Raw genomic sequence first — 14,295 nt, forward strand, 5'->3', positions numbered from 1 at the left:
TGCGCATGCGTGACCCCATTGACCCTAATATGGCGAAAAACAGAAATGGTAAGGCATCTGTCAGATACGCAAAAGAGAAAGTACTGTTTAAGAATGATATTTATTGTGTTGTGAAATCATATTTCTCTTTCTTTTTAAGCATAAGTTAAAGAGTTCACAGAAGGACAAAGTAAGGCAGTTTATAGCCTTTACACAGACCGGGGAGAAGTCAGCGATCACTTGTCTGTCCGCTTTCGACTGGAAATTGGATGTAGCAGTTGACAACTTTTTCCAAAGCCCAGACCGCTACAGTTGTGATTCTAGGGCAACAGTGGATAGGAAAAGACTGGAGCAACTATGGACACGATACAAGGGTAAATTGGTCCGAATAGAAGCCGGATGTTTAACCACCATTCCCTGTAAATGCTGGTCGAGACGTCCTTCATTTGTTTATTGTCTTCTGGTTATTTGTGTATTGCACCGCATTCGTCGACTTTCCTCTAATTTGTAATTTGTGTAGCGGATTATCATACATTTAAGGTTGGTCGTATGAGTTTGATAAAAAATTTCAAGACATTTTGATAACAAATCCTCGACTGTGATCACAAGATAGGCCTATTGGTTTGATTAGACTAGTTTAACATCCTACAGGTGTTAACAGTCGGGGTCATTTAATGAATATCTGGTTTGTTAGAGGAGGAAAGCCACAGTACCCAGAGAAAAAACAACCGACAACTGACCCATATGGAAATCAAACACGCAACCCTGAGGTGGTGGCCATGGGCTCGTGGTATTATGTTGGGACATGTTCACCACTAACCACCATTGTATAAGTTGTCCAGAATTGATGCCTTGTTTAGTATTTTTTAGTCATCATGTTTAGTCTGTCATCGTCCGCCATGCGTTAATTTTTCACATTTTGAACTTCTTCTCAAGTTCTACAAGTGTGATTCCTGAAATGATTCTGATCATGATATGGTCCTGACTAAGTGTTGTTATTTTTCAGGTTGATCCGAAATCCAAGATGGCCAACACAGCCGCCATCTTGAAAACACATTTGAAATTCTTCTCAAGTTCTATTAGTCCGATTTAGCTGAAACTTACTTAAAATGATTCTGACATGGTCGTTTATACTAAATGTTATTATTTTTCGGGTTAATCCAAAATCCAAGATGGGGGCCACAGCAGCCATCTTAAAAAAAACATATTTTGAACTTCTACTACAGATCTACTGCTGCGATTTGGTTTAAAACTGCCTGATGTGATCTTGACAAAGTGTTGTTTAGTAACAACTTGTTACATCTCTGGTTGATCTCAAATCAAAGATGGTTACTATGATAATTTGTCTAATTAATTTATTTCCAATATGACTATTGCCAAGATAGTCAGATGACCGTTAAGGCCCTAGGGCCTATTATTTTACAATACAAGGTTTATTTTGGTTCAAAACTTTGGAAAGCTGATGCATGAGGTGATGATGGTCGAGTAATCTTGGTTTTCCATGTCAAGCACCAAAATAAACTTTAGTCCAAATAAGAGTGTATGTTTTTTACTGTTGTTGGAAATGTAAGAGCACCATTACAAAACAGTGCAATGATAATATTTTAAAATTCAGAGTAATATCACTGAAGACATAAATAGCCACTGAAAAAGATATTACAAAGCAATCAATTCCCAAAAAACAATTTATTACAATATACATACATTTGTCACTTAAGCAAATAAAGAAAAGATAATACAGGGATTTTGAAATTGTAAAAATGATGTTTCTGTGAATATGGTTGGAATGAATATATAAACATTACAATCACTTAAGTCATCTTATGATAGTAGTGTCAGATGTGGAACTAAGTCATGATACATAAAACATTTTGGTAATGGTGAGTTTATCTTGACCGGCAGTATGTGTGTCAATTGTAGTGTTAACAGGAATTTCTCGAAAGTTTTAAATATCAAATACACAGATATATAAATACATATTTTATTAATATGTAAACATTAATTATGTTGATTTTTATGTTAATTTTAATCATAAAAGCTAAGATATATTCTTTATGGTGTCTTTTATGATATTCTTTTTAGATCCAAATGAAGATGATAAAATGACTGTGGATGGTGTGATGAAATTCCTCGAGGATCTCACTCTGAGCCCAGAATCCAGAACGGTCCTCCTTATTGCGTGGAAGTTCAAGGCAGCAACTCAGTGTGAATTCACCAGAGAAGAGTTTATTACAGGAATGGCTGATCTCGGGTAAAATTCATTAAATGTCTTACGTAGTGATATTGTTACGCAACCAGTGAATATTTACATATTTGTCATTGAAATGTGTGAGTTCTTAATGTTGTTATTATCACTGCTGAATATACAACTCTATGTTATGGCATTGTAATGGGCCGAAATGACTGGATCTCACTACTCTTGTCATATATGAGGCTATATGTACATGCCCTATCGACGAACATCAATCTTCAAATTTCACTTTTACACCTGAAGAGTTGTGTACAGGTACTTTGCTACCTGAGCTCAGTTACTTTCATGAACATTCTTTAACTTTAAGGAATCCCTTAACTTAGAATTCTTCATAGAAAAGCATTATGGATTATAAGGAAGTGCTCCTTAACTGAATTACAAGATTTTCCTTCTACTTCTTTAATTCTTTCCTATATATGGAGAATTTTAAGTTAAATTTCATGAATGATAGTGAAACTGGACCCTGGTCATTTGTCAAAGGTATAAAATCTTCACTGTTATCATTACCATGATATTTTCCAACTCGAATGTTGGCTAAAAATGAAGTGATTTGACATCCTGTATAGTCTGTTGATTTTGTGGGATCTTTTCATGATTTTAAGAAAATTTAAAATCATGTGGTGAGTGATAGGTTTACCAATATGTACTCATCTAGTCGGAGATAGAAACAGGATAGTTTTGATAAGGATTATAAATGTAAATACAGGGATGTTTTTATGGTAATCCCAGTGAGTCAAAGAAACACTATATTAGCTGTAGTGTGCTATATTTACAAAGATTTATAAATGTTTTGTTGTTGGATAAGTTAAACTATAATAATTTCCTTTTACGAGCCAGGGTTACTTAAGGTCATGCCAGGTTGTTAGGCAATCTGATTCAAATCATTTCTTGATTCTCATGCCGTTCGGGTAAACCTCCTCTCTGTTATATCAGCAGATGCAACAGAGAGGAGGTTAACCGCACCGATGTGAAATCAAGATATGATTTTAATCAGTTTGGGTTGATAGGCAAAGGAGAGCGGAGTGCTCTAAGAAAAATCACTGACCAGCTGTTCGTACCTTGCAACTGCCCCACATGGGATTCAAGCCTGCAACCCAGAGGTGGAGGGCTTGTGGCAATATGTCAGACATTTTAATCAGCAAACCTAAGGATAATGTACGTATCTGTAGAAAATTAAGGACAAAATGTCATTCAGGTTTATGATGTTCATCGGAAGTATTGAAGATTTGATCATTGTTTTGTCTTTCAGATGTGATAGTGTTGAAAAACTAAAAAACAAATGTCCCGGTCTGGAGCAGGAAATACGTGATCAAAACAAGTTTAAAGACTTCTACCAATTTACATTTAATTATGCCAAAAATCCAGGACAAAAGGGATTAGGTTTGTACTGTGTTATTATCTTATAGACATGCTGACCCTATCTTTGCACATTACAGAGTTACCTCCCTTGCGGGTAGGTTTTGATAAAGTCAATGATGAGGTTATTTTGTGAGCAAAATTCTGTGAAAAGCTATGCTCACATCACAATTAATTCATACCTGCAAGGGCAAATAACTCTGTAGTATGCAAATAAAGAATATCAATATCCCCTTTGATCTTTAGCCTTTGATCTGCATAGAAGGGCGAGATCTCGGATGCGTTAAAAAATGGTAAAAATCCGTCAATATTTGCAAGAGTTAAGGACTTTAAAATCCTCAAAACAGAAAAATCATGGCTTCCGCTCCATAGCTTTAGTATTTATTGTCTGATTTCGACCAAATTTGGTATGTTGCTTTATATTAATGAGATCTAACATGGGTTCGATAGTTCTCAAAATCCGTCAATATTTGCAGGAGTTAGGGGACTTTAAAATCGTTGAAGCATGAGCAAAATTCTGTGAAAAGATATGCTCACATCACAATTAATACCTACCCGCAAGGGCAAATAACTCTGTAATATGCAAATAAAGAATATAAATATTGATCTTTAGCCTTTGATCTGCATAGAAAGGTGGCATACACTGTAACTAATCTTTGTTTACCGTGATCCAAAGCCTTAGTAAAATACCTTTAATGCATTATACTAATTGGGGGCATATAAGCATTATTCTTTCATAAATTTGCATAAAAAAACATCATGTTGAGAATGCTGGGAAATCAAATAATGTGTATGCAGATTTTAACTGCTGTCGTTGTAAATGTATTAAAGTAACATTCATTGATTCTTGTTTCAGATCTGGAAATGGCTATAGCATATTGGAATATAGTTTTATCAGGAAGATTTAAATTCTTAAAACTATGGAGTGACTTTTTGACAGTAAGTTGTTATTTTCCTACTTTTAAATAAAAAACATTCCTACTTTTGAATAAAAAAACAACTTGTTATATACTTCATATCTGATCAATGTTTGAAACTCATGAAAAAATTGTAAGACTAGGCCAAGAGAGGGCAAGAGTTATGTCTCTTACCTGCTTACAGAGTCAATTGATCCAATTAATTTCCTCAAGTTTTGTCTGTATTTTAACTCCGGCTATTCAGTCTAGATTTTACATAAGAACGCCACCCAAGAGTTCCACGCTTTCTATACAGTATGTATTTTACACAGGAACACCACAACAGATCCACTCTTTCTATACAGTATGTATTTTACACAGGAACACCACAACAGATCCACTCTTTCTTTACAGTTTGTATTTTACACAGGAACACCACAACAGATCCACTCTTTCTATACAGTTTGTATTTTACACAGGAACACCACAACAGATCCACTCTTTCTATACAGTTTGTATTTTACACAGGACACCACAACAGATCCACTCTTTCTTTACAGTTTGTATTTTACACAGGAACACCACAACAGATCCACTCTTTCTTTACAGTTTGTATTTTACACAGGAACACCACAACAGATCCACTCTTTCTATACAGTATGTATTTTACACAGGAACACCACAACAGATCCACTCTTTCTATACAGTATGTATTTTACACAGAAACACCACAACAGATCCACTCTTTCTATACAGTATGTATTTTACTCAGGAACACCTCGAGAGATCCACTCTTTCTATACAGTATGTATTTTACACAGGAACACCACAACAGATGCACTCTTTCTATACAGTATGTATTTTACACAGGAACACCACAACAGATGCACTCTTTCTATATATTATGTATTTTACACAGAAACTTAAGAGAACTGCTCTTTCTATTCAGTATTACATTTTGTCTGTATTTTTACACAGGAACACCACAAGAGATCCATCCCAAAGGACACGTGGAACCTCCTGCTCGATTTCTGTACAATGATAAATGAGGATTTGACAAACTATGATGAAGAAGGTATTGGCTCTTTACTTTTATTGAGAGTTATGTAGCCTGGTGAATACAAGCCACAATGTACCTCTTGGAGATTTTTCTCGTAAGCTCATTCAGTTGAGTATCAGATCCATAAGCCAGAGGTCCTGAATTTGGTCTGTTGTGGAGATTGTTTAGATTTTATGTAAAACTAATGTTTTTAGACAGTTCTATGTCATACTTATATTGACCACCAGTACAGCATAAGATCTTATACAATGGAATTAAATAATACATCTTTGATAATTGCTATCAGTTCATTATACTCTAACAATTTTGTGAGGTTTACTGAAATCACCCTGTCTGTCATACACAAATCTTGCATGGACAGCTGCTCCTAAACCGCTGGACTAATTTTACTGAAACTTCACAGTTGTTGTGGGAATCGTATGTACATGTAGATCTGTAAGAAGTCTTTATTTCCCCAAAACTTTGGCTGTCATGGTATCCAGATCACTATACACAGGGGTTTGTAAAATGGCCAAAAACATTTTAGATAAGTGTTTTTCAAACTTGTTAAGTGTTGTCACACGTGGATGTCCATTATTTCTCACCTGACATGTTCATTGGTGAGCATGCTTGGTCCAATTTTCAAAAAATTGTTGCCATGGTCTCGATTGTGGGGTAGTGGGGTTTTAGTTAGCCATTGGTTTACCGTTCTGTTTTACATTTGACTACACATCTGTTTCTTATATATTTCTGATTTATTATCATCTGAAAGCTTGATCTGTCCAGTGTTGGTATCATCTAGATCTGTTCCTGTGATAAAAGATTATGAAAATTAAATTTTGAAAGAACAAAAGATTGGATTTTTGTGTGTTGTATTGTTTTGTTTTGTTTATTTCAGGAGCATGGCCGGTGCTGATTGACGAGTTTGTAGAATATGCAAAACCTTTGATTCAGGGACATCGCAGTACAACTGTATGATAGTGATAAGACATTTTAAACATGTGAACTATTTAAATTTTACATTCTGTATGAACATGTTGAACAGAATAATGTGTAAGAGGATGTTAGGCCATTCAACTGTTTAACTGTTGTCAAAGTTTATTCGTGAGGGGGAAGCACTTTTTTATTTTGTGTATTACGAAACGGGGGATTTTGTTATTGTTGCTGTTTGTTAATCGAGATGCATGTATTCTAACTATTTGTAACTCCCCCTCTTTTTTTTTTTTAATGTTTGAAGAGTTGGAGACAGTGACAACGTCTTTATGTCTGTATTGCTGGTTTCAATGATCTTTTAAACTAAACTTCACTCTGCTGGTAATCGCGAGAACACAAATAAATTCTACCTGTGAGCCTTGATCACTTCTATTAACAGCTAATGAAATAAATTAAGGAATTGCTGCTCAATTAATATCTCAATTAATGATCAAGGACAATCAGGGAATGATTGGTGTCTGAGGTTATTTCTACGGTAAAACTTCTTTTTCCAAAGTATGGGTTATGTAATGTGTTGTTACACCACTAACAGAACATCCTTAATACTCCAAGGGTACCACACTTGATTTTAGTCTACCTGTACACAAAAACACTGAAAACAAATGAACAATCTACATGTATTTCAATGGAAATTTTCAAAATAAATTTTTTATATGCAAAATTGATCATCGAATTAAACTTTTCAAATTGAATCATTTAATGGGACTCATTCATGTACCACCTGGTACCTGATAACGTTTGTGTGGGACTATTGTTTCTATTGGTGATGGAATGACGTCAAAAGATTATATCCCGCACTAAAATCATTTCAGCGGGAAGATCACAAAAAATAACGTTCCATCACCAATGGAGATACTAGTCCCACACAAATGTTATCGGGTATCACGTACATGAATACATCCCATGATTATCAGTACATCACTTGTCACTGGTGTTTTCAGGTTTCTTGGATTAGATATAAGCACATATTTGTCTAAACTTAGATAAATACCATATAGAAACATACTGTAACTTACTGTAAATGTACCTTTAAGGGCACTTTAATTTCAGAGCATTTAATATGAGGTGTTGGAAGGGGGGGTAGGGGCTGCTACCTTATTTTTGAAGAAAAAAATGGTCTTATATAGCTAAATGATCTTTATACATACATGTACATTATTTGTGTGTATGTCATATTGTGTCGTAATAGGCTATATGTGACACCATGAAACTGGTCTTTATGGTAGCAGGCATCTTTTCATAGTGTAATTGTAATATTAACGATTCCGTTACTTGATAAATGTTGAGTAAGATTATCGCTAAGTTACATGTATGTATATTTAGTGTACCGGTACATACTTGTGGAAATTTTATCAGATTCATTGTTACATGAGAATTCAATCAGTGGTTTAGTCAGATATACCTTGTCATAGTAAATATACCATGCAGTCTCTAATCTACGAAGAAAAATTCTCATTCAATTTCATATTAAGATTCACCATTGTATATTCATCAGAAATCATTCTTTGTTGTAGACCTACAATTTTTCTAAAGCATTTAATTGTAACATTATATTTATATGAAGTGCTGTTACAGTTTAATGGAAGTTCTCATATATACTTGTGTGTGATTTTTTCATGGAATGACTATTGATAATGTTGGCATTTGAGGTATTTTAGATAGCTAACGTTTGGTATGTTACCATTTCCAATTTGTCCAATATATTTCATTAGTAGATATGCTGAGGCCAGCTCGATTTGCACTCTTCTGAGAAGTCTTCTCAAAAGATCTTCTAATTATAGACGGAAGAGCCACCAGAAGTAGAAGAGCTACAAATCAAGTGATCGGAAGTTATATTCTAGAAGTAGAAGAGGGCAAATTGAGTACAGCCAGGCCTAGGGCTTGCTCAATGCAGAAGCAGCAGATATTTGCCCATACTGAATTATATGTTTTGATGCCTAAATTTTCCTGTGTCATTTTCACTTAAAATATCTAAATTATTTCATAGATTGAAGTGAAAAGAGTTTGAAGTAAAATTATACCTCAGTTGGTTTCTACAATATAACTGTATTGAAATTAGAGGGTTGGTAAGCTAAAAGTAGTTAAATCCTGTAATTAAAATCTATTTGTTACATAATTGGCCCATTTTTTGTTGCAGAGTTATTGTATGTAAGACATATCTAATAAAATTCTGTTAAAAACTTTAATGACATTTAATAAACTTTTGTAGTGATTTCTGAAGAAATATTGCAGTATGATATAAGTAAAATGTTTCCAGATTGTCTTAGCAAGCAAAAATTAGCATTCAGTAATGGCATCCAATAATGAAATGTTATTAACTTTATATGTTAATATTGTTTGTTATAAATATATTCCTACATCTTAGGATATTTGGTTTAAAAATGGTCGTCATGCATGTCAAATTCTTGAGCCTATTTGATAAATGGAATCTTTCACACCCAGTATAAGTACATGAACAGTATTGTCAATTTCTTCAACTTTTGTAAGAAATGGAATGTTGCATCGGAGTGTATGTTATAAACATTTGTTAGCATAACATATTATTGAACTTCATTTAGAAATCCATATTGCATGGTGTCAAATTAATTTTATCAGTGTGGAGCGGTATGTATCACTTTTTCCTAAGTCACAGATCAACCTAAAGTGGCAGCATACGTAAACTCTTATATGGAAATCAAATTCCTTCTCTGATTTTTCAGCTCTATGTATTATTCCATATTGGCACATTACAGAGTTATCTAACCTTGTGGGTAGGTATTGATTGTGACGTCATGTGTTTGTAAACGTAACGTCAGACTTTGTAGAGAAAACCCTGTCAATTGCGCTCACAAAATAATGACGTAACAATCGATACCTACCCGCAGCTAACTCTGTTGTATGCAAAGACGGAATACACGCAGATGGTGACTAAGTAGTGAACTAGTTCAATGCATTCAAGGTGAATTTATACTTCTAGGATTTAGAGTTCTGTCTGTTTCCAGAAGATAATCCCAGTTTGATATCTTCTTCAAAGAGAGTTCTTACTATGGTAGACTAGATATAGTTGCATTGTGTTATAGAGAGACAAGGTGAATTGATTTGGATTTTAGTGGGATCTCTGAAACTATGAAATCATTCACCCCTAAAATTTCATTATGAGCTGTTCCAGTCTTTAATCAGAAGAGTTAAATGTGTTTCCAGAGGTGAATTTAATGAGTTAAACAGAATTGAATTTGTTTTGAACATTTTTCTCACAAAAAAGAATCAGTCCTTACTTCTCAGATGTATTATTTTTTTATATTTCTTATTAAAGTTAAATTTCAAAATAATGGTTACAGTACTTAGATCCTAATTGGTTCCAATAAATACTTTGTGATTTTCCTTTTTTTTTTATCAAATACTCTAAGAGTGTTTGAAGTAGCATGATCTTGTCTTTTAGAGTTACTTCCCTTTGTGTCACATTATTTAATTGATATTACATTTAATATGAATGCTATAGTTATTCCTTTAAATAAAAGTCAGTTAAAGGGACATTCCTTTGTATGGAAAAGTGTGAAAATCTTAACAAGGAACTTGCTTTTTGTTGTCGACCCAACAAGCACCCAGGTTGCTGAAAAACATTGAAAAAAAATAAAGAGGTACGTAATAGAGCCAAATTTGAGCTAACATTTCACAAAATTATTGTGCACTGAGTAAGCGATTAATCAATTTGAAAAAGAAATCATATCGAGAAACCTATATATTTTCAGTTTCACTCTGCATTTAATTGGAGACAAGTGATTTTGAATTTGGTGATACTTTGGTTAGATGAACATAATGTAGTTTCAAAAAAATTTAAGATACTTAGTATAAGATTTCACAAAGCAAGGCAACGAAGAGGGTTAATGAAATGGTTATGGGGTGTCAGGTGGTGTGTTAAATTTCCCTTTGAAAAGACTTTATAAGTCTGAATTTTGTAAACATGGAAGTTTAATGATGATGCTGTATTGAAATATTTTGTGTATACCAGTAATGCAAAATAAAACTTCTTAATAATGTACATACTAAAGTTTTGTTTCTTTGTAAATGTTTCCTTGGCATATTTGTTTATGTTGAGTACCTGTTTTTGCTACAAATGTCTTAAATACAATTGTGTAGAATCTTAAATGAGTGTTCATTTCATGAGATTTTAAGGAATGAGTCTTAAGAAGTTCTTATTTTTACAAGCCTTAGCAAGCAAAAATTAAAACCTTTGAGATGAGTTTCATAAATATCTTGCTTAATAAACACAAATTTTAGATACTTTTTATCACACAATTACATAACCTATATTCGAAACAAGAGGCCCAGAGGGCCTGTATCGCTCACCTGGTTTTTTAGCCCACCATCATCAGATGGTGGGCTATTCAAATCGCCTTTCGTCCGTGGTCCGTCGTCCGTCCGTCCGTTAACAATTCTTGTTACCGCTATTTCTCAGAAAGCACGGAAGGGATCTTTCTCAAATTTCATATGTAGGTTCCCCTAGGACCTTAGTTGTGCATATTGCATTTTGGGACCGATCGGTCAACAAGATGGCCGACAGGTGGCCATCTTGGATTTTGATAGTTAAAGTTTGTTACCGCTATTTCTCAAAAAGTACCGAAGGGATCTTTCTCAAATTTCGTATACAGGGAATACAGGTTCCCCTAGGACTCTAATTGTGCATATTGCATTTTGGGACCGATCGGTAAACAAGATGGCCGACAGGCGGCCATCTTGGATTTTGATAGTTAAAGTTTGTTACCGCTCTTTCTCAAAAAGTACTGAAGGGATCTTTCTCAAATTTCATATATAGGTTCCCCTAGGGCCCTAGTTGTGCATATTGCATTTTGGGACCGATCGGTAAACAAAATGGCCGACAGGTGGCCATCTTGGATTTTGATAGTTAAAGTTTGTTACCGCTATTTCTCAGAAAGTGCTGAAGGGATCTTTCTCAAATTTCATATACAGGTTCCCCTAGGACCCTAGTTGTGCATATTGCATTTTGGGACCGATCGGTGAACAAGATGGCCGACAGGTTGCCATCTTGGATTTTGATAGTTAAAGTTTGTTACTGCTATTACTCAAAAAGTACTGATGGGATCTTTCTCAAATTTCATATATAGGGCCCTAGTTGTTTATATTGCATTTTGGGACTGATCGGTCAACAAGATGGCCGACAGGCGGCCATCTTGGATTTTGATAGTTAAAGTTTGTTACCGCTATTTCTCAAAAAGTTTTGAAGGTATCGTTCACAAATTTCATATGAAGGTTCCCCAAGGACCCTTGTTGTGCATATTGTTATTTGGGACCGATCGGTAAACAAGATGGCCGACCGACGGCCATATTAGATTTTGATTGTTAAAGTTTGTTACCGCTATTTCTCAGAAAGTACTGAAGGGATCTTTCTCAAATTTTATATGTAGGTTCCCCTTGTATCCTAGTTGTGCATAGTACCTTTTAGGACTGATGCATAATGCCTTTCGGGACTGATCGGTAAACAAGATGGCCAACCGGCCGCCATCTTGGATTTTGATAGTTAAAGTTTGTTACCACTATTTCTTAGAAAGTACAATAGCGATCTGTCTCAAATTTTATATGTTGTGTGTTTGAAAAAGATCCCTCTTTCCATTGTCAGACATAGATCATTCTTTGGTGGGCACCAAGATCCCTCTGGGATCTCTTGTTGTTAGTAATTATCACAAGACTTTGACAATTAGAAAAATAAGCAAAATTGACTCCCAGAGTTTAATTTTGAATCACAACCATACAATGATGCTCTTGATACCATACAAATATGCTATCAAATACATAGGTTCAGAGGCAAAGTAATTTATATGAAAATAGTAGCCTAATTGACCTTTTTGACCTTGCATCTATTGGCGTCTAAGGCCCCGGGGGTCAGCCCTATCATTTGTACAATTTTAAATCCCAACCCTATAAGGATGCTACCATTGCATTATAAGTGCTCTTCCATTCTTAGTTGCAGAGAAGAAGTCGTTTATATGGAAATAGCTAAATTAACCCCTTTTGACCCCACCCTTCAGGCCCCCCGGGGGTCAGCCCCATCATTTGCAAAATTTTGAATCCAAAGCCTATAAGGATGTAACCATTGCATTATGAGCGTAATCCCATGTTAAGTTGCAGAGAAAAAGTCATTTATATGGAAATTGACCACTTTTGACCCCGCCCCTCAGGCCCCGGGGGGTCAGCCCTATCATTTGCACAATTTGGAATGCCCACCCTATAAGGATGCTACCATTGCATTATGGGTGCTATGCCATGCTTAGTTGCAGAGAAGAAGTCATTTATATGGAAATAGCTAAATTGACCCCTTTTGACCCCGCCCCTCAGGCCCCCGGGGGGGTCAGCCCTATCATTTGCACAATTTTGAATCCCCACACTATAAGGATGCTACCATTGTATTATGGGTGCTATACCATGCTTAGTTTCAGAGAAGAAGTTGTTTATATGGAAATAGCCTAATTGGATCTTTTGACCCCGCCCCTCAGGCCCCCGGGGGGTCTGCCCCATCATTTGCACAATTTGGAATCCCCTCCCTATAAGGATGCTACCATTGCATTATGGGTGCTATACCACGCTTAGTTTCAGAGAAGAAGTCGTTTATATGGAAATAGCAAAATTGGCCCCTTTTGACCCCGCCCCTCAGGCCCCCGGGAGGTCAGCCCCATTTAATTGTACAATTTTGAATCCCCTCCCTATAAGGATGCTACCATTGCATTATGGGTGCTATCCCATGCTTGGTTTCAGAGAAGAAGTCGTTTATATGGAAATAGCCAAATTGACCCCTTTTGACCCCGCCCCTCAGGCCCCACGGGGGTCAGCCCCATCATTTGTACAATTTTGAATCCCCACCCTATAACGATTCTACCATTGCATTATGAGTGCTATCTCTTGCTTAGTTTCAGAGAAGAAGTCGATTTTATGGAAATAGCCAAATTGACCCCATTTGACCCCGCCCCTCAGGCCCCCGGGGGATCAGCCCCATCATTTGTACAATTTTGAATCCCCTCCCTATAAGGATGCTACCATTGCATTATGGGTGCTATCCCATGCTTGGTTTCAGAGAAGAAGTCGTTTATATGGAAATAGCCAAATTGACCCCTTTTGGCCCCGCCCCTCAGGCCCCCAGGGGATCAGCCCCATCATTTGTACAATTTTCAGCTAGTAGCCCATAAGGATGCTACCAGTCAAATTTTGTTGAAATCCGACCAGCTGTTATGGAGAAGAAGTCGATTGTTGATGGACGACGGACGCCGGACGCTGCGGTATCTCATAAGCTCACCTCGGTCCTTCGGACCAGGTGAGCTAAAAATTCAAACTTGAAATGTGTTACAAAAATGTAGCAGAGGTCTCCATTTTTTCATGACATTCTCAAATCCTGATGTTACGTCATCGATTTAATTGATATCGATTGATGATGTCACAATGGATTTCCAGCAATGAAAAGTGCTACAGTTGGTATTACACAGTGATAAATGAATAAATATAACATGGGCAAAGTCACTATGGTTATAAGGCTCTTTTGATGTACATCAAAGGACTAAATTACCTGTTCTGTTTTGTTGCCTCTAGTTTTACTATGAGATAGTCCAGGGGTGTAGAGATTATAAGTGATTGGAACCCCTGGGGTATCGAGGGTGGGGCACAGCATACTTCTTATTACATAAAAGGACCAATTAGGAATTCTGTGATCAATAACTGATGATACCATATTCGAACCAATAAGTGCCCATGTTGCTTTAAGCGCCCCTCCCCCTTTTGAGGCTTGGGCATAAATTAAG

The 14,295-nt window shown here is 35.9% G+C and overlaps 1 protein-coding gene across 1 annotated transcript; it reads left to right on the plus strand.

The window, feature by feature from the left end:
* The first annotated feature begins 9 nt into the window (after positions 1-9).
* Positions 10-10,532, plus strand: LOC138308167 (DCN1-like protein 1). The gene is made up of 7 exons (XM_069249111.1): positions 10-48; positions 140-353; positions 2,062-2,230; positions 3,480-3,610; positions 4,443-4,525; positions 5,461-5,557; positions 6,420-10,532. The coding sequence occupies exons 1-7, from the start codon at positions 46-48 to the stop codon at positions 6,497-6,499; spliced, it is 777 nt and encodes a 258-aa protein (XP_069105212.1). The 5' UTR covers positions 10-45; the 3' UTR covers positions 6,500-10,532.
* Positions 10,533-14,295: the final 3,763 nt, after the last annotated feature.

This window comes from Argopecten irradians, chromosome 14 (genome assembly GCF_041381155.1).
Source record: "Argopecten irradians isolate NY chromosome 14, Ai_NY, whole genome shotgun sequence".
NCBI classification, from domain to species: domain Eukaryota; kingdom Metazoa; phylum Mollusca; class Bivalvia; order Pectinida; family Pectinidae; genus Argopecten; species Argopecten irradians.